We start from the raw sequence: 19,174 nt of genomic DNA on the forward strand, positions 1-19,174 counted from the left end.
AACACACAAAATGCTGGAGGAACTCAGCAAGTCTGGCAACAGTTGATATTTTTGGGCTGAGAAAAAGGGGCAGAAGCCAGAAAGGGAAAGTGGGAGAATACAAGGATGTCAATTTTAGGCAGAGGGCAGTGAATCTGTGGAATTCATTGCTCATTGACACAGACGGCTGTAGAGACCAAATCATTGGGTATATTTAAAGCAGCGGTTGATAGGTTCTTCATTATAAAGGCATCAAAGGTTGTTGTGAGATGGCAGGAAAGGACACATTAGAGTCCATTTCCCTCCAAGGATATTCTGACCAGCTGCATTGCACAAGTGTCTGTTGCCATGAGCCCAGAATTCCAAGGCAGCGCCTCTCTTCAAAGACTTCCCTCTCCTTGTGCTCAAAATTGTTTATTGGCACAAATTACTGTCCACACATTACTGAAAGGCTGGTCAACGCACCAAAAGAAATGTCCTTTTATTAAGCTGGTAGATTCGGCTAGATGTCCCAGCCACTGGGCTGCCTTCTGCCCCAGCACAGACTGAAGCTAGGGAAGTTGAAGCGGTGTCTGATGTGGTGATTCTTGTCCACTCTAGCTCACCGTTTTGGTGGAGCCTCCTTTTCGATCCGGGTCGTGGCGATGTAAGATTCCAAAATAAATATTGTCTCATCCACCTGATTCTCACTCGAATCCAACCTGTGGGATAAAGACCGAGAGAGTCGGTATCCATCCCTTTGACAGTGAATTCCTGCAAACGCCAGGGTTCAGAAACTGACCCAGTGCCCAGATCAGACGAGGAATACAGTGAGTGAAAGTTCTGGGGCAAGAACGGCCGACCAAGTTGTTGGGGTTGTTAAGAAGGCGTATAGCGTGTTGGCCTACAGTAGTCGGGATGGAGTTCAAAAGCCACGAGGTACAGCTGCATCTCTATAAAACCCTGCTCAGACCATACTTGGGAGTATTTTATTCCGTTCTGGTCGTCCCATTATAGGAAGGATGTGGAAGCTCGGACGGAGTGCAGAGGAGATTTACCAGGGTGTTGACTGGATTAGAGAGCGTGTCTTGTGAGGGGCTGAGCAAACTAGCACTTTTCTCTTTGGAACCAAGGAGGATGAGAGGAGACATGATAGAGGTGTACAAGATGATGGATAGAGGCAAGGAGAGGGTGTAGCACCAGAGACTTTTCCCCAGGGCAGAAATAACTAATACAAGAGGGCAAAATTTTGAAGTGTTTGCGTGGGTATTTTTTAACACCGAGTGGTGGGTGCAGGGATGGTGGCAGAGGCAGATATACTGAGGACATTTAAGATGCTCAGGCACACGGATGGAAGAAAAATGGAGGATTACATAAAGAGGATTTGATTCATTTTAGAGTCGGTTCAAAGGTTGGCCAACATTGTGGGATGACCAGCCTGACTGTTCTATAGCTTTATTTGCATCTGCCTTTACTGCCACCTCTGTCAGCATGTTCCACACACCTGCCACTGTGTAAATAAAAAACATCCTACCTCTAACATCATCCCCCACCTTTGCTTTCCTCCAATCACTTTAAATTATGGTCCCAACCGTGATACGAATGGTGCTATTGGACAGGAAGTCTCCAGTACCGGCCTTCTCCCACGACTTCCCTCCCATCACCACTGGTGTATACACATCTCCCCGGTCACACCCTCCACACGCCGCTGCCTGGCTGGGTGCTCACGTGTTGACGTTGTGTTTGAGCGTCTCCAGCTGCTGTTGCTCGGGTGCAGTGATCATCTCTTCGATCTCCTGCAGCTGCACCTCCTCCGCCCCCGTCGCCTGCATCGACGCCATGATGGCCTCGATTCGCTGGGATTTCTCCAGCAGCCGCCTGGAAGAGGAGATGAAAATCATTGACCTGGTGCAGACACGTTTGAGATGATAAGGGGCACAGATCAAGTGGATAAGCAGACGTTTTTTCAGGGTGGAAATGTCTAACACAATGGGCACAGCTTTAAGGTGACTGGAGGAAAGTAGAGGGGGGATGTCAGAATGGCGAGTCTGCAGAACACCCTGTCAGAGGTGGTGGTGGAGGCAGATACTCTGAGAGGCACCTGGATGACAGGAAAATGGAGGGTTATGTAGGAGGGAAGGGTTAGATTGATTTTAGAGTAGGTTAAAAGGTCAGCACAATATTGTATTGTGCTGTAACATCACAGAGGCCATTCCACACCACCCTGAACCAGGCTCTAGTCTGGAACAATCTCTGCGCTCAATGTCAATGTGAGCTTTGTATGTGAGTGAATGCCACTGTTGAGTCTATCCATTTTCACCTGTACAACACTGCCCAATACCACCCACCCAGGGATCTCATAACTATTGCAACTCTCTCCTAGCCAGCTAGCCGTGTTCATTCTTCCAAATCCCTGCTACCCCTTAGCCCAACCCTCATTCCTTCTCTGTTTCTCCCCGGTGGAACAATATCTAAAATTTAAATTCCTTGCATTTGTTTTCCAATCTCTCCTAATCTTTGTGCTCCTCCAATTCTTCACCTTCCCAGATCTCCACGCTTACTGCCTGCAACCTAACTTCTACAATTCCCTCCCTAAATCTGTCCGATTCTCCTGTCCCACTTGTTCCTCAAGGCTTCGGTAGTAGGTTACAATGGACAAGATCCCAGAAAAGTGTGAGGTGATTCACTTTGAAAGGTCGAATTTGAAGACAGATTGTAGGGTTAGTGGCAGAATTCTTTGCAAGGTGAGGAGTCTATGTCCATCCATCTGTCAGTTGCTCTACAGGTTCATGGGATTGTTAAGAAGCCAAATGGTGTAATGTCCTTCATTAGCCAGGGGAGTGAGTTCAAGATCCACAAGGTAATGTTGGAGCTTTTGTGGGAGAGTTTTAAATTGGAGTAGGGCTAATTATGAGGGTATTAGGCAGTAACTAAGAAGCATTAATTGGGAACCTTTTTTCTGGCAAGTCCACATCAGACATGCAGGGTATCTAAAGATCAATTGCATAGAGTACAGGAAGGGTGGGTTCCTGTTAGAAGGAAGGACGGGGATGGAAAGATGGGAGAACCCTGGATATCCAGAGAATTTAGTTAAGAGGACAAAGGAAAGCTTTGGAAGTTAGGATCAAACAAAGCATATGAGTATGAAGAAGCCAGAAAAGAACTAAAGAACGGAATTTGGAGAGCCAGGAGGGACCATGAAAGGTCCTTGGAAAGTAGGATGAAGGTGAATCCCAAGACATACTATACATACATCAAGAGTAAGAGGATAACCAAGGAGAGGGTGGGACCACTCAGTAAAGGGGGAGTGAAACATTTGCTTGACAAGGTGACAAGAGTGATTGATGAGGGTAGGGCAGTGGATATTGTCCAGATGGATTTTCATAAGGTATTTGACAAAGTCCCTCATGGGAGGCTAATCCAGAAGATTAAGATTCATGGGGTCCACGGTGAACTGGCTGTTTCGATTCACAACTGGCTCGCGCACAGAAGGTAGTGGTCGAGGGGACTTGTTTGAGTTGGAGGTCTGTAACTAGTGGGATTCTGCACTAATTGTGCTGGGACTTTGCTGTCTAAGATGGATATACATGACCTGGCTGAAAACATAAATGGGTAGGTTAGTAAGTTTGAGTATGATACCAAAATTGGTTAAACATCGATTAAACATTGTTTAATCATTCTCAGTCCAGGCTGAAAAAAGTATGTGAACTCTTGTATTTAATAACTAGTAGAACCTCTTTTAGCAGCAATAACCTCCACCAAATATTAACTGTAACTGCTGCTCATGTTTACACAAGGGCAAGGAATTTTAAACCATTCCCCCATACAAAACTGTTTCAGTTCTTCAATATTTCTGGGATACTTTGCATGAACAGCCCTCTTCAGGTAACGCCACAGCATCTCAATTGGGTGAAGGTCTAGACTCGGACTTGGCCATTCCAAAACATGAACTTCCTTCTTTTGAAAACATTCTGCTGCTGTTGATTTACTCTTGTGCTTTGGGTCGTTATCTTGCTGCATCTTCCAACTTCCATTAAGCTTCAGATGACTGACCGCTTCCCTAACATTCTCTACATCCTGATACAATTTTGAATTCATTGTTCCCTCAGCGACTGCAAGTTGCCTCGGCCCTGAGGCAGCAAAGCAGCCCCAAACCATGATGCTCCTTCATCATGCTTCACCGTTGGGATGAGGTTTTGCTGTTGCTGTACAGTGCCCTTTCCGCAAACACAACGGTATCCATTTTTCAGACAGAAAGTTCAACTGTCTCATCTGTCCACAGAATATTGTTCCAGAAGTGTTGTACAACATCCAGGCGGTCTTCTGCAAACTTGAGACATGTAGCAATGTTTTCTTTTTTGGAGTGCAGTGGTGTCCTTCCATGAACACCATTCTTGTTCAGTATTTTCCTTATAGAGGACATATGAACAGAGCCTTAAGTTCTCGAGATTTCTGCAGGTCTTTTGCTGTTACCCTTGGGTCCTTTTTCACCTCCTTCAGCGTCGCACGTTGTGCTCTTGGTGTGATCTTTGCAGGATGTCCACTCCAGGGAGAGTAGCAACAGTACTGAGTTTCCTCCATTTGTGGACTGATGAACACTCAGATCTTTAGAAATGCTTTTGTAGCCTTTTCCAGCTTCGTGCATCTCTACAATTCTTCTTCTCAGGTCCCCCGAAAGTAGTTTTGATCGAGACATGGTGCACAAACAGATCTTTCTTAAGAGCAGGCTCTGTCAGTAACCCGAGTTTGTATGTCTTTTTTTAAAATATAGGGTAGGGCACCTCCGCAACCCACGCCTCCAATCTCATCGATTCGAACGCCTGACCCCAAATAGCTTTTGTAGAAGGCATTACCCCAGAGGTTCACACACCTTTTGAACCTAGACTGTGATGGTGTACTCAGTATTGACAAGAGGAAGTACAATGTTTGTGTGTTATTGTATTTGTTTACTATTGTGAGTAATGCAGAAAACCAGGTAATTGCATTTGTAGATCAGTTGCAGTTAAGGGCTGAGAAATAGCAGATAGAGTTGCACCTCGGTACAGTAAATGCAAGGAAACAGTACAATATTAAGGGCAGGATCCTTAACAGTGTTGCCGAGCAGTGAGACCGTAGGATCCAAGTTCATAGCTCCTTGAAAGTGGCTACACAGGTCGGTAAGGTGGTTGAGAAGCTTATGGAATGTTTGCTTTTATTAGTCGGGGTACTGAATTCAAAATTCAGGAGGTTATGTTGCACCTTTATAAAACTCTGTATAGGCCACGTCTGCAGTCTGGTCACCCCATTATAGTAAGGATGTTGAGGCTTTGGAGAGGGTGCAGAAGAGGTTTACCCGGATGCTGTCTGGTTTAGAGGGCACGTCCTATCACGAGAGGCTGGATAAACTTGGGTTGTTTTCTCTGGAGCGTCAGGGGCTGAGGAGGTTTACAAGATTATGAGACAATAGATCAAGTGGACAGCCAGAGACTTTTCCCAGGGTGGAAGTGACTAATACAAGGGGGCATAATTTCTTGTTGGAAAGTATAGGGGAATGTCAGAGAGAGTGGTGGGTGTGTGCTGCCAGGGAGGGTGGTAGAGGCAGATACATTATGGACATTTAAGAGATCCTTAGATAGGCACATGGGTGATAGAAAACTGGAGGGTTATGGGGGAAGGGAAGGGTTAGATTGATCTTAGGTTAAAAGATCAACACAACATTGTGGGCCAAAAGGCCTGTACTATGCTGTAATGTTTTACGTAAAAAAACTATCCCATCAAAAATCTGGTTCTGATTTTGACCCCTCCAGCCCTCTATCTGCGACTGGAATCCTAACATTTCACCCCGCCTCCCGGCCTAATCCAGGTCACTGTCTCTCTCACACTTACCTATTCTCTCGAGTCTCGTGCTCCCGGCGAGTGATCAAGTTAACCACTGTCTGTAATGAAATGTCTGCAATCAGTCCAGCAGGAAGCACAGAAACAAACGAGAACCACCTTCTCCTGCTCCTTTGCCAAAGGACAGCGTGGGGCGGAGGTCGACTGAGAATTCGGAGTTGCAAAGGGACTTGCGAGTCCTCATGCTGGGATCCCGGAAGGTTAACTTGCAAGTTGAGGCGGTAGCAAGGATAAGACATTGCACCCCTTATCTAACATCCTTTCCAATGTGCTGGCACGATGGAATTACACTTTAGGGGCTGCTCTCAACTCTAATTTCCACCCCGCTTCCTCCCCACTCGGGGGTTAATTAGCTGCTGTAAATGGTAGATAGTGAAGGGATTTCGAAAAGGGAGTAGGGTATTTTCTGTGAGTAGCAAGTTGGAAGGCTCCAAGGCAGGAACATGAGGGAAATGGGATTAAACTCCATCGATTAAATGGCCTTCTAGTCAGGAGATAGGCCTTTAGACATAGGAGCAGAATTAGGCCATTCGACCCATTATCACCCCCCTCTTTGTTTTTACACAGATAGTACTTGAACAACTCTCCCCCCACACACACACACTAAAAAGGATCAGCTTTATCTATCTTACATACATCGAAAAATACAGTGAAATGTGTCATTGTGTCAACAGCCAGTACAGTCTGAGGATGTGCTGGGGGCAGCCCGCGAGTGTCGCCACTCTTCCAGCGCCGACATAGGATGCCCTCAACTCACTCACCGAAACCCGTACGTCTTTGCAATGTGGGAGGGAACTCACGCAGTCATGGGAATTGAACCCAATCGCTAGCATTGTCTATGGCACTATGCAGTGACAGTGGCCAGTTAATCCAACACTCAGACGGCAGGCAGACTGACACACAGAGCCAGAGGTTAGGATCGAATCTGGGTCTCTCAGCAGACAGCTGAAAGGTTTTACCAGTGCGGCATCGCAGTCAGGAGCTCACTGAACCTTCCTGCGTTTGGAAAGTGCCTGGAACTGCTGTAACCACGGGGACCATGGGAGAAGCTGTGGGATCAGTGCGGAAGTGCTTTCTTATCATAGGCACGACGGGCTGAATGGTCTCCTCCCATGGTGGCAGCAGATACCAAGGAGGAAGAGAGAGGCCGGGCTTGCCTCACGCGGCCGTGCGCGGAGTTACCTTGTAGCAGCGCTGCAGTATCATGCGCACCGTCGCCTGGAAGTTGACGGTGTACAGGTAGAAGGTTCTGGAAGGAGCGTGATCCGGTGTCTTGGGGATTTCCTGCAAGAGGAAAAGCGCGGCAGATCAAGGCTGGAGAATCGGTGGGGAAAGGGTCTGGGGGCAGGAGACAGAAGGCCAGGAAACGGACAGGAGGGGTGCAAGCTGAAGGTGCAGGAAGCAGGGGGAAGAAACGGTGGGGGGACAAATGAGATGGAAGGGCAGGAAGTGGAGAAATACCCAGGGGTGAGCGAGGTGGAGAGGCAGGAGATGGGGGGGGTGAGACAGAGGTAGGAGTGTGGAATGAGATGCAGAGAGACAAATTGTGTCAAATAAGATTGAGAGACTGAGGGGTGATTTGGAGGGACGAGGGTGTGAGTGAGTTGGAGGTGGAGGGGCGAGTAATTTGGATGGTGAGGGGAGAGGCAAGGAGGGATGAGGGACTGAGGTGGAGGGGTGAAACATGAAGGGGGAGAGACAGAGGGATGGGGTAGTGAGATGGAGGGGTTGGGGATGTGACGTTAAGTCCTACCTGCAAGGAAATGAAGTTCTCAGATAACATCCGGTACATCATCTCCTTCGCCTCCTTCGCCGGGATCATGGCAAAATCCTCCACCTGCTTCTGCTCCAGATGCCGCTTCCGGAGCAGGAGCCGGAATATCCGGGCCGACCGCGAGCCGAACCTGTGGTGGGAACATAGTGCCCGTTAGTCCATAAAACTGGCGACCCAAACCCCCCCCCCCCCCCCCCAGCCCCACCCTCCTCCCTGTAACCATTCAAATCTGCCGGCCTGGCTCCCGGGGTCTTTATAAACCTCAATAATCCTTTCCCCGTCACCACAGAACTAGTCTCTCGAGTTCTGGACTCCCATAGCCTGAGGGGAAAGACTGACCCACTTTATCAATGTCCCTCACGATTTTATAAACATCTACTCTAGTGGGAAAACTGTTTCAACTATCCAACCTTTTCTGCACCTCCTCCAACTTAATCACATCCTTCTGAGGTACGGGGAGAGTCTGAGCCAGAGACTGGCCTGACATCAGCAACTTTGAGAGTTGGGGGGCAAAGGACCGTTCGTTGTTTTGATGTCATGTAAGAAACAAAGCTAATCTTTATCTTTGAACTCACCGCAGAGGGTGGTGGCTCTCTGTAATTCTGTACCCTGGAGACTGGATCACTGGTTCAAAGTTCAAAGTACATAAGCTACATATAACGTAGAAATTCACCTTCTTACAGGCAGTCACACAAAACGAAAAACCCCATTTAAAAAACTGCCCACCACCAACTGTGCAGGTCCAAACAATTAAAAGTAAACAAATAACACTCAGAACTGAAGTTCATGAAAGTGAGTCCACCGCCACGAAGCGGTGTTCATCGCCGCAACCGGTCCAGGAGCCCCTTAGTCGCAGGCCACAGCCTCAGTTCAGTGCAGAGACAAGGGAACCTCACCAAGCAGCGAGCTGAACACCGGCCCCCGACATCCTCAGCTTTCCAGCTTGGACCCGCACTAAACTGGCTAAACATCGGCTCATTGAAACACCCTCTCCATTCCTACTTTGGCCTCAGGACTCTGAGGTTGCAGACACGTAACTGGTGAAGTAACCTCGTGCTGTGGCTATGATCAGAGGCAGGGCACTGTGGCCAGGATAGCAGAGGCCAAACGGGCCAGGTGAGCACCGTGACGCATCGCTTACCGTTCCTGCACGACCGACTCCACTGTTGCACAGGCCAGAGAAGCGAGAGCCCGATGGAGGTCGGAATGATGTCAAGGAATGCCCGGCCTCACACACAGGGGTATCAGCACCGCCCCCTTGAGTGCCTCCCTTAGGATACCGACCCTCATCTCCCGGGCCCCTCCCTCAGAGAGATTCCTACACAACTCACCCTAACTCACTGTACCGTGGTGTCCTCCCTCTTAGAGGCCTACCTATGCAGTGACCAGTCTCTCTGAGGAGTCTATCTGTATACTGACTGGTGTGTGAGAGTGTGAGAAACTCTCTCTGTCACACACACACACACACACCCCAGCATACTGGCTACTCATTCTCTCTCTCTCTCTCTCTCTCAAGGGAATATCTGTATACTCACTGGTCTGTGTGTGTGTGTCTCTCTCTCGCTCCCTCCCTCTCTCTCTCTGGAATATCTGTATACTCACTGGTCTCACTCTCACAGAAATACCTCTCTCCTTCTCCCTCTTCCCCTCTCTCTTTCTCTCCCCCCATCTCCCTCCCTTACCCCTCTCTCTCAGTACCTGTATACTGACTGCACTCTCTCACTAATCAGCGTCCCACAGTAGTTCTCTCAGGACTGCTCTACCTCCCTCAGTCATCTGAACTGTTCAGAAACGTTTCCAAGTGTTTGTGGGTTTAACAAGTTTGCAACGGCTTCTCTGAGGAAAGGTCTTCCTGATGGTGTGGAGGGGGCAGGCTTCCCCCGCCAGAATCTGCGACGTTCTCAGAAAGGATACTGATTACAAACATTCCACCACCGCTCTCCCCGGTCTTCCCGACAAACTCCATCTACAAAAGAGACAGAGAGCTCATAATGGATCCGCGGAGAATGGAAAAATGTGGGATTACGGAAGTGGGAATGGGACAACTCCAGGTGCAGACACACTCAACCCAGTCCTTAGTCCCCAGTCAGTCACAGGTCCGCATCTGCCTTTGCGGGACAGTGGTCCTTGCCAGATATGGGTGTGTAAGGGAAGTGGGGCCATTCGGCCCCTCAAGCCTGCTGTACACACTGATAAAGTCACTGCTGCATCAATTACCTCATGTTCAAGTTTGACTATACATATACACAAGCAAATGAAACGTTCCTCTAGACCCACCCACCAAACATATATCACACACAGCACAAACCAAAATATTACCATAAATAAGTTAATAAAATATAATTCAAAACGAATGTGAAATGTGCAGCACAGGTACACAGCTCACTGTCCCAGTGGTGAGACCTCAGTGGTGGCAGGAATTCATTAGTCTCACAGCCTGAGGGGAGAAGCTGTTACCCAGGCTGGCTTCTGTACCTCAACTTCCTACACCAACCTCGAAGAGACGGTAAATCACAAACAGAAGAGATTCTGCAGACGCAGGAGGAACTCAGCAAGTCAGGCAGCATCAATATGGAGGAATAAACAGTGTTTCAGGCCGAGACCCTTTATCAGGAAAGGAAGGGGGTCCTGCCTCCTGATGAAGGGTCGCACCCTGAAACGTTGACTGCTTCCTCCTCTCCGGTGAATGGACGGTGACTGTCTGAGGCAGAGACTCTGCAGATTAACCAGTGAGTTGTACAGCACAGGAACAGGCCTCTGACGCGCCACGTCCGTGCTGAACACCAGCAAACCCCCTGTATTCATCAGCACTCGACCCTTGCCTAGGGGACGCAAGTGCTTGTCTAGATACTCCTCGGATATGAGGGTCTCTGCCTCCACCCCCCCACCAACTGCATTCCGGGTTTCAACCTGACCCCCACTTCCTTCCCCACCCCCCACCGACCAGGAATAAGATTCTTCTTCAAATCCCCTCTAAACTTCACAACCCTCTCACCTCAAATCTGTGCTTGTTATTGGCTGCCTCATAGGAAGCATGAGGAAGCCTCAGAGAGGGTGCGGACTTAACGGGACGCTGCCTGCGTTAGACAGCACGATTCGGTTCAGCGAGCTGGATCTTCTGTTTGCAGCGAGGAGGGATGAGAGTGATTTAATAGAGAAATGCATGGAATGATAAGCGGCACGCAGAGAGGACAGACAGCAGCAGAAGTGAGGGGACATAATCTGCAGGAGATGCAGGAAAACAAAGCAGGGCTCACACTCTCCAACACAGGGAGAGACATTAAATACACACCGGGTCGTCGCTCAGCAGCGCGAGGTACTGGTCCAGGACCTGTTTGGAGATGTTGTATCCGGAAGGGAAAGCTCGGAATATCTAAAATAAAACCAGAATTTCGAGTAGTCAATGCAAGGAGAAAGGCGAGCAGTTTCACTCTATCCAAAGCATGCTATCCCAGCTCTGAGACTGTGTGATGGGACAGTGCGGAGGGAGTTTCACTCCGTGTCTGACCCCGGGAGTGTGTGATGGGACGGTGTGGAGGGAGCTTCACTCTGTGTCTGACCCCGGGAGTGTGTGATGGGACGGTGTGGAGGGAGTTTCACTCTGTGTCTGACCCCGGGAGTGTGTGATGGGACGGTGTAGAGGGAGCTTCACTCTGTGTCTGACCCCGGGAGTGTGTGATGGGACGGTGTAGAGGGAGCTTCACTCTGTGTCTGACCCCGGGAGTGTGTGATGGGACGGTGTGGAGGGAGCTTCACTCCGTGTCTGACCCCGGGAGAGTGTGATGGGATGGTGTGGAGGGAGTTTCACTCTGTGTCTGACCCCGGGAGTGTGTGATGGGACGGTGTGGAGGGAGCTTCACTCCGTGTCTGACCCCGGGAGTGTGTGATGGGACGGTGTGGAGAGAGCTTCACTCCGTGTCTGACCCCGGGAGTGTGTGATGGGACGGTGTGGAGGGAGCTTCACTCCGTGTCTGACCCCGGGAGTGTGTGATGGGACGGTGTGGAGGGAGTTTCACTCCGTGTCTGACCCCGGGAGTGTGTGATGGGACGGTGTGGAGGGAGTTTCACTCTGTGTCTGACCCCGGGAGTGTGTGATGGGACAGTGTAGAGGGAGTTTCACTCTGTATCTGACCCTGGGAGTGTGTGATGGGACGGTGTAGAGGGAGCTTCACTCTGTGTCTGACCCCGGGAGTGTGTGATGGGACGGTGTGGAGGGAGCTTCACTCTGTGTCTGACACCGGGAGTGTGAGATGGGACTGTGTGGAGGGAGCTTCACTCTGTGTCTGACCCCGGGAGTGTGTGATGGGACGGTGTGGAGGGAGCTTCACTCCGTGTCTGACCCCGGGAGTGTGTGATGGGACAGTGTAGAGGGAGTTTCACTCTGTATCTGACCCTGGGAGTGTGTGATGGGACGGTGTAGAGGGAGTGTGTGATGGGACAGTGTGGAGGGAGTTTCACTCTGTGTCTGACCCCGGGAGTGTGTGATGGGACGGTGTGGAGGGAGTTTCACTCTGTGTCTGACCCTGGGAGTGTGTGATGGGACGGTGTGGAGGGAGCTTCACTGTGTGTCTGACCCCAGGAGTGTGTGATGGGACGGTGTAGAGGGAGTGTGTGATGGGACGGTGTGGAGGGAGTGTGTGATGGGACGGTGTGGAGGGAGCTTCACTCTGTGTCTGACCCCGGGAGTGTGTGATGGGACGGTGTGGAGGGAGCTTCACTCTGTGTCTGACATTGGGAGTGTGTGATGGGACGGTGTGGAGGGAGCTTCACTCTGTGTCTGACACCGGGAGTGTGTGATGGGACGGTGTGGAGGGAGCTTCACTCTGTGTCTGACACCGGGAGTGTGTGATGGGACGGTGTAGAGGGAGCTTCACTCTGTGTCTGACATTGGGAGTGTGTGATGGGACGGTGTAGAGGGAGCTTCACTCTGTGTCTGACCCGGGGAGTGTGTGATGGGACGGTGTGGAGGGAGCTTCACTCTGTGTCTGACCCTGGGAGTGTGCGATGGGACGGTGTAGAGGGAGCTTCACTCTGTGTCTGACCCTGGGAGTGTGCGATGGGACGGTGTGGAGGGAGCTTCACTCTGTGTCTGACCCTGGGAGTGTGTGATGGGACGGTGTAGAGGGAGCTTCACTCTGTGTCTGACCCTGGGAGTGTGCGATGGGACGGTGTGGAGGGAGCTTCACTCTGTGTCTGACCCGGGGAGTGTGCGATGGGGCAGTGTAGAGGGAGCTTCACTCCATAAGCCCACTTTCACGAGTTGCTAAGTATTCACTGACCCCCCACAGATACAGCAGCGCCTCATCCGTAAACTCACCTCGTTGGACGAGAGGGGTTGTGTGTGTGAGGAGTTGGACGACGTGGTGACTTCACTGAGCCTCAGCATGGTCCTGACTATTTCACTGCTCGTCTGCGAGAACAGAAACACCGCAAGTCACTTCACTCTCTCTGTGGCATTTCCTCTCCAACGAGATAAGCTGTACATCTACAGAGACGTTTTCCCAGGGTAGAAATGGGTAATTACAGGGGCATAACTTTAAGGTGATTGGAGAGAAGTATAGGGGGAACATCACAGGCAAGTTCTTTTTTAAACACAGAAGGTGGAACACGCTGTCAGGGGTGATTAGGAAATCTTAAAAGGGTATGTCGATGATAGAAATATTGAAGGCCATGTGGGTGGGAAGGGGTAGATTAATCTCAGAGTAGGTTAAAAGGCCAGCACAACATTGTGGGCTGAAGGGCCTGCACTGTGTTCTATATTAAAATATCATTTACTTGTTCAAACTTTCGAACAGTTTAGCAACAGGGGCCATGTTGTTCTCCTTGTGCACAAGCCAGTACGGTGTGGCTGAGGAGCACGTGCCTGGTTAATGAACCACTGAAAAGAAAGCGATGTACGTTAGGGTAAGGGAGCAGGGTTAATCGATGAGTGTAGGAGTTGTGTTCTGTCCTGGTCACCTCGGTAAAGGTAGAGAGATTGAAGATGAGCTTTATTTGTCACGTACAGGATTGTGCATATCAGAATCAGTTCATCACTCACATATGTTGTGATTTTACTTTGCGGCAGCAGTACAGGCAATACGTGGAATTACTACAGTACTGTGCAAAAGTCTTAGGCATCCTAGATATTTATACGTCTCCCTAAGACTTTTGCACAGTACTGTACATTGAAACAAACAGCCTACTTCACTCCAGGGAAATAGTCCCAGCCTGTCCAATCTCTCCTTATACCTCAGTCCCACTGGTCCTAGTAACATCCTTGTGAATCTTTCTGCACCCTCTCTAGTTTAATCCCAAACTTCCTTTAGCCTAGCCACTAGAACAGCATGCACTACTCCAGATGCGACATAACCAGTGATTTAAAGATTAAAGATGAGTTTTATTTGTCGCCCGCACATCAACTCGGTGAAATGCATCGTTTGCGTCAGCAACCAACACCGAGGATGTGCTGGGGGACAGCCTGTAAGGGTCGTAACGCTTGCTGACAACTTAACACGCCCTGAACTCACTACCCCTAACCTGTATGGCTTTGGAAGGGAGAGGAAACCGGAGCACCCGGAGGAAATCAACGCGGCCGCGGGAATCGCACACTGATCACTGGAGCGTCAAGCCAACTGCTGCACAGTGAAGTGCCTCGATGATCGGCGTACATGTGACAAATAGAACTAATCTATTGGTGGGAGAGATTGCCGAGGAGCTTCCCGTGAGATAGAGCCCGGCGGTGACAGCGACGTGGGAAGGGGTGTCCCAGGACGGGAGCGGTGCAGCGTACCTGGTCGAGCTTGCTGCTGACGGCTGCGATGATGGCCTGGTCACGGAAGTACTGGTGAAAGCGGTCGAAGTTCACCTGCCAGTAAATGCCGTCGTCGGGGGGACACTGAGGAAGGGAATCGCAGGGCGTCAGATGTGGGGGACGCAGTTACACATGCCACCTTCCAGCCTGTCCCGTGCCCTCCCCCCATGGGACTGGTACAATATCGACATCTCCCTCCCCTCACCAGACTGCTTCCACATCACCATCCTCCCCCCCTCGCCAGCCACCCTCACAGAATACTACACTACAAGGGGGTAGGGTAAGGGGGAAGGATATTGCCCCCCACCAACCATTTGTGCAGCCCTCACCTCCTGGTCCCACCGGTCGTGTTTTGAGCGCTTCGACCTAGGCTCTCCGCCATCGCCCGACGGCTGCCTCCGGCGTTTACCTTGACCTGCGGACACCCCAACAAACACAGGCGATGTTAGGTGGACTTGTGCCAGAGGTCACAGTCTCTGGGTGGGGGGGGGAGAGAGACACGGACCCTGCCACGCCGGAGATGGGTTCAATCACCACCCCCGACTGTGTGCGCATACGTCTGAGTACCTGTGTGTGCGTGTGCATGTATATCTCCGAGCACGGGTCTTTCTGTGCGAGCGTGTGTCTGTGCATTTCTGTGTCTGTCTGTCAGGAGTTTGTCCATTCTGTTACTCCCACACCCCAACAAAGTATGGGGTTGGTGGATAATTAGTGTGCGGGTGAGGGGTAGAATGCGAGGGCACTCAACAAGAATGTGCGGAGAATGAAATGGGATGGCTGTAAGTGGTCAGTACAGACTCAAGTGGGCTGAATGGCATGTTTTTAACTTTACATCTGAATTTTGTGCACAATTTGCAGCTTATGAAGTATGAAGAGGTCAATACTCCCCAATGTCATTAGGCTTTACAATTCAACCGCCAGGACTTAAGAACTTTTTAAAAGCTATTATTAATGCTTTTTGAGATAGTGATTTAGATGCATATCATATTTTTTACTGAGTTAAGTATTGTATGTAATTAGTTTTGCTACAACAAGTGTATGGGACATTGGAAAAAGTTGAATTTCCCCATGGGGATGAATAAAGTATCTATCTAATATCTAAAACACACACAACGCTCAGCCTTGGACCAGCTAGACAACAACTAAAGTCAGGCTGCTGTTTATCGAACACAGCTCTGCGTTCAACACCATCATCCCATCAGTACTAATCAATAATCACCCCCTCGGTACTGACCAATAATCACCCCCTCAGTACTAACCAATAAGCCTCAGAACCTGTGTCTGTACTTTCCTCCGCAATTGGATCTTTGACCTCAGTCAGTGCAGATCGGAACTAACACCTTCTGCTCACAATCAACGATGCACACTCAGCCCACTGCTCTACTCTCTCTACACTCATGAATGTGCGGCTAGGAAGGTAGCAGCACTGTTGTTTGGTGACGAGGCGATTTATTTAGAGAACAGGCCCATCTGGCCCAAAGAATCGCACCACCCGGTAACCCTACCCCAATCACAGGGCAACTCACAACGACCAAGCGGGGCATCTTCGGACTATGGGAGGAAACCCACACGGCCACAGGGAGAATGTACAGACAGAATTCAACTCTGAACTCCCCGAGCTGTAACAGCATCGCGTGAAGCACTATGCTACTGTGGTGGCCGTTGAGTGACACAGGTCTGCTGGTTGGGTGACCACCACCTTGCACTCAACGTTAGTTAAGACCATGGAATTGATTGTGGACTTCAGGAAGGGGAAGTCGAGGGAACACACACACCATCAGTATCCTGGGCAATCACAAACACACCACAGCAGCTATATTTCCTTAGGAATTTGGTACGTCTCCATGGGTTAACACGTTTCTACAAACGGAGAACATTCACTGACTGCGTCACCATCTAATATGCAGGCTCCGACACTCAGCCAGCACAACCCTGACCATCGAGGGCATCCTCAAGAGGCAAAGCTTCAGGAAGGCTGCATCCCTCATGAAGTGCTCACCGTCCAGGACACACCCTCCTCTCAACACTACCGTCAGTCAGGAGCCTCCCTGTCTTCTGGGCGGCCCTTCATTGATTGTGTTATGATTATTTTCTACAGATTTATTGACCATGCCTACATGAAGCTGAATCTCAGGGCCGTAGGTGCTGAGATATAGTCTGATAATAAATTCACTTTGAAATGAAGACACACACTCAATGTTTCAGGAACTGCTTCTTCCCTTCCGCCATCGGGACAGTCCATGAATCCGTGATCACTACCTCACTTGTTACTCTTTGAACCATTTATTTTTGTACCTTTAGTAAATTTTTGTCTTGCACCGTACTGCTGCCGCAAATTTCTTGACACGTGTCAGTGATAACAGACCTGATTCTTTTGTTAAGGGAACTATCAGTCAGCAAGCTGTGGGTGTTCAGAGATTACGCTTGTTCCAAGCTGGGAAGAGTGGAATCAAGGGGAAATGGTCGCCAGAGAGGATCTCACCAATCAGGCCAAGGTTGGGTACGGTGTACATCTCCTTCTCGTCCGAGACCAGCGTGGGAACGGGAGGGGGGCGGGACCCATCACCCTGAGGCAGCTCGGGAACCGTCTCGCACTTCTGGAGGAAGTGCGTCTCCACCAGGCGGACAAAGGTGTTGGAGGCTTCACTGTACTCCACACTCTGATTGTCTGTGCCGAGAGAGAGGGAGGGAGATTGGGGGGGGGGGGGGGGGGGAGTTGGGGGGGACAAAGACAGGTTGATTAAGTGAGAGAGAGAGCTGTGATGTCTAAAAGCCAGGGACAGACCCACATCACCCTCCCTCCTTCCCGACTCTGACCCTGCTCTCCACCACCCTGACCCCAATTGTCAGCTCCTGCTGCGACCATCCAAGACCCCAAGTCATTCTTCATTAAACCTCCTCCTCACAGTCCCTCCCTCTGCAGAAGTGGTGAGTGATCCCACCCTCCCCAACTCCTGTCATTTCCCTCCCTTGGCCCCCTTTCCCTCGCTTAGTCCCGTCACCCTCTGCCCCCTCCATGTGCCTCTTTGCCTCCCCCCCGCCCCCTCCATGTGCCCCTTGTCTCCTCCCTCTGCCGCCTCACCCTCCATCGTCTCGGACAGCCGGTCAGCCACCTTCTTCACCACAGCGCTCATCGTCATCTTGCCATTCTGGAGCAGCTCCTCGACGATCAGCTCGCCCGTGTCCCCGTACAGCGTCTTGGCTGAGTAGATGTAGCGGGGGGTAACGCAGGATGCGCTGCACGTTGGCGCCGAACAGCTCGTACTCCACGTATCCTCGCTTGTGCAGGCGGTAGGTGGCGAAGTTGTGGTGGATGAGGACGCAGAGGGCTTTCTTAACCTGGAGCCCGGGGAGGTGACGCACAATTCACAGCCTGCACACTCACCTCCCCCACCCCTCCCAGGATGCCCGCAGTCACCGACACCGACACTCCCCCATCCCTCCTGATTACCGACACTCACCCCTCATCTATCCCTCCCGAAAACCGACACTCACCCATCACCTATCCCTCCCAAAAACCGACACTCACCCATCACCCATCCCTCCCGAAAACCGACACTCACCCCTCACCCATCCCTCCCGAAAGCCGACACTCACCCATCACCTATCCCTCCCGAAAACCGACACTCACCCATCACCTATCCCTCCCGAAAACCGACACTCACCCATCACCTATCCCTCCCGAAAACCGACACTCACCCATCACCTATCCCTCCCGAAAACCGACTCACCCCTCACCCATCCCTCCCGAAAACCGACACTCACCCCTCACCTATCCCTCCCAAATGCCGACATTCACCCCTCACCTATCCCTCCCGACAATGCCGACACTGACAGCCCCCCCCCAACAGTTTAGGGAGGGAGGTGGAGTGAAGTGGCAGACCCACCCCCCCCACCTCCACTGTTCCAGCACCTGGTCGACAGGAGTGTTGGTGTCAGTGGCGATGAGTCGCAGTGGTTGGCAGCCGGTGCGGACGAGGTGTGTGCCGACATTGGCCACGATCTGACCGTAGTGTGCCTGGAGAAGGTGGGAGCATATCTGCGATTCCAGGTGAGTCATTTCTGTCCACAGCTCCGGAGTCCCACCTCAGTTCCACATATTCAATCAGAGCACTTCCAGCTCGGCCCGACTGCTGTGGATGGATTACCTTGATCACTCAAACACTCCCTCCTCACCCCTCCCTTACCCCTATCACCCCCTCACTCCTCCACTACCCCATCACCTTCCCCTCTCACCTCTCCATCATTAACTCACCCCTCCCCTACCGCCCATCATCTTTCCCTTCCCCTCACCCCTTCCCTCCTCCCTCACCCCCTCCAACACCCTCACTCCATTATCTCCTCCCTTCTCATAAGCCCCCCTCCCCATCAATTAATTCACCCCTCATCTAACACCCTCACTCCCCCCTCACCACCACCTCTATCACCCTCTTTCCCCCTCACCACCACCTCTATCACCCTCTTTCCCCCCTCACCACCACCTCTATCACCCTCACTCCCCCTCTATCCCTCCCGCCTCATAATCCCCCACTCTCATTCCTCCCTCCTCCACCCCCTCATCACCTTCACCCCCTTCTCTATCACCCTCACTCACCTCTCCCTCCCACCCCCATAATCCCCCATCCTCATCCCTCACCATTCACTACCTCACACTCTCCCTCCGACATGAACCACTCTGCCGTCTTTGAGTTGGTGTAACAATCTTCCCCCTCCGGGGTCCCCACTTCCGCCCGGGCACTTCCTGTCTTTCTCTTTCTTCCCTCCGTTTGCCCCGC

At 51.0% G+C, this 19,174-nt stretch overlaps 1 protein-coding gene across 1 annotated transcript; it reads right to left on the reverse strand.

Moving 5' to 3' along the window:
- Positions 1 to 437: 437 nt before the first annotated feature.
- On the reverse strand, positions 438 to 19,173 carry polr3c (polymerase (RNA) III (DNA directed) polypeptide C). The gene is given in 16 exon segments (XM_073061147.1): positions 438 to 680; positions 1,687 to 1,836; positions 5,824 to 5,873; positions 7,015 to 7,116; positions 7,586 to 7,736; positions 8,748 to 8,808; positions 9,521 to 9,572; positions 10,899 to 10,979; positions 12,924 to 13,016; positions 14,379 to 14,483; positions 14,729 to 14,814; positions 16,882 to 17,067; positions 17,482 to 17,620; positions 17,622 to 17,738; positions 18,313 to 18,532; positions 19,036 to 19,173. Coding segments are annotated over 15 exon segments (1,620 nt in total). The 5' UTR covers positions 18,460 to 18,532; positions 19,036 to 19,173; the 3' UTR covers positions 438 to 580.
- Position 19,174: the final 1 nt, after the last annotated feature.

This window comes from Hemitrygon akajei, chromosome 11 (assembly GCF_048418815.1).
Source record: "Hemitrygon akajei chromosome 11, sHemAka1.3, whole genome shotgun sequence".
NCBI lineage: Eukaryota > Metazoa > Chordata > Chondrichthyes > Myliobatiformes > Dasyatidae > Hemitrygon > Hemitrygon akajei.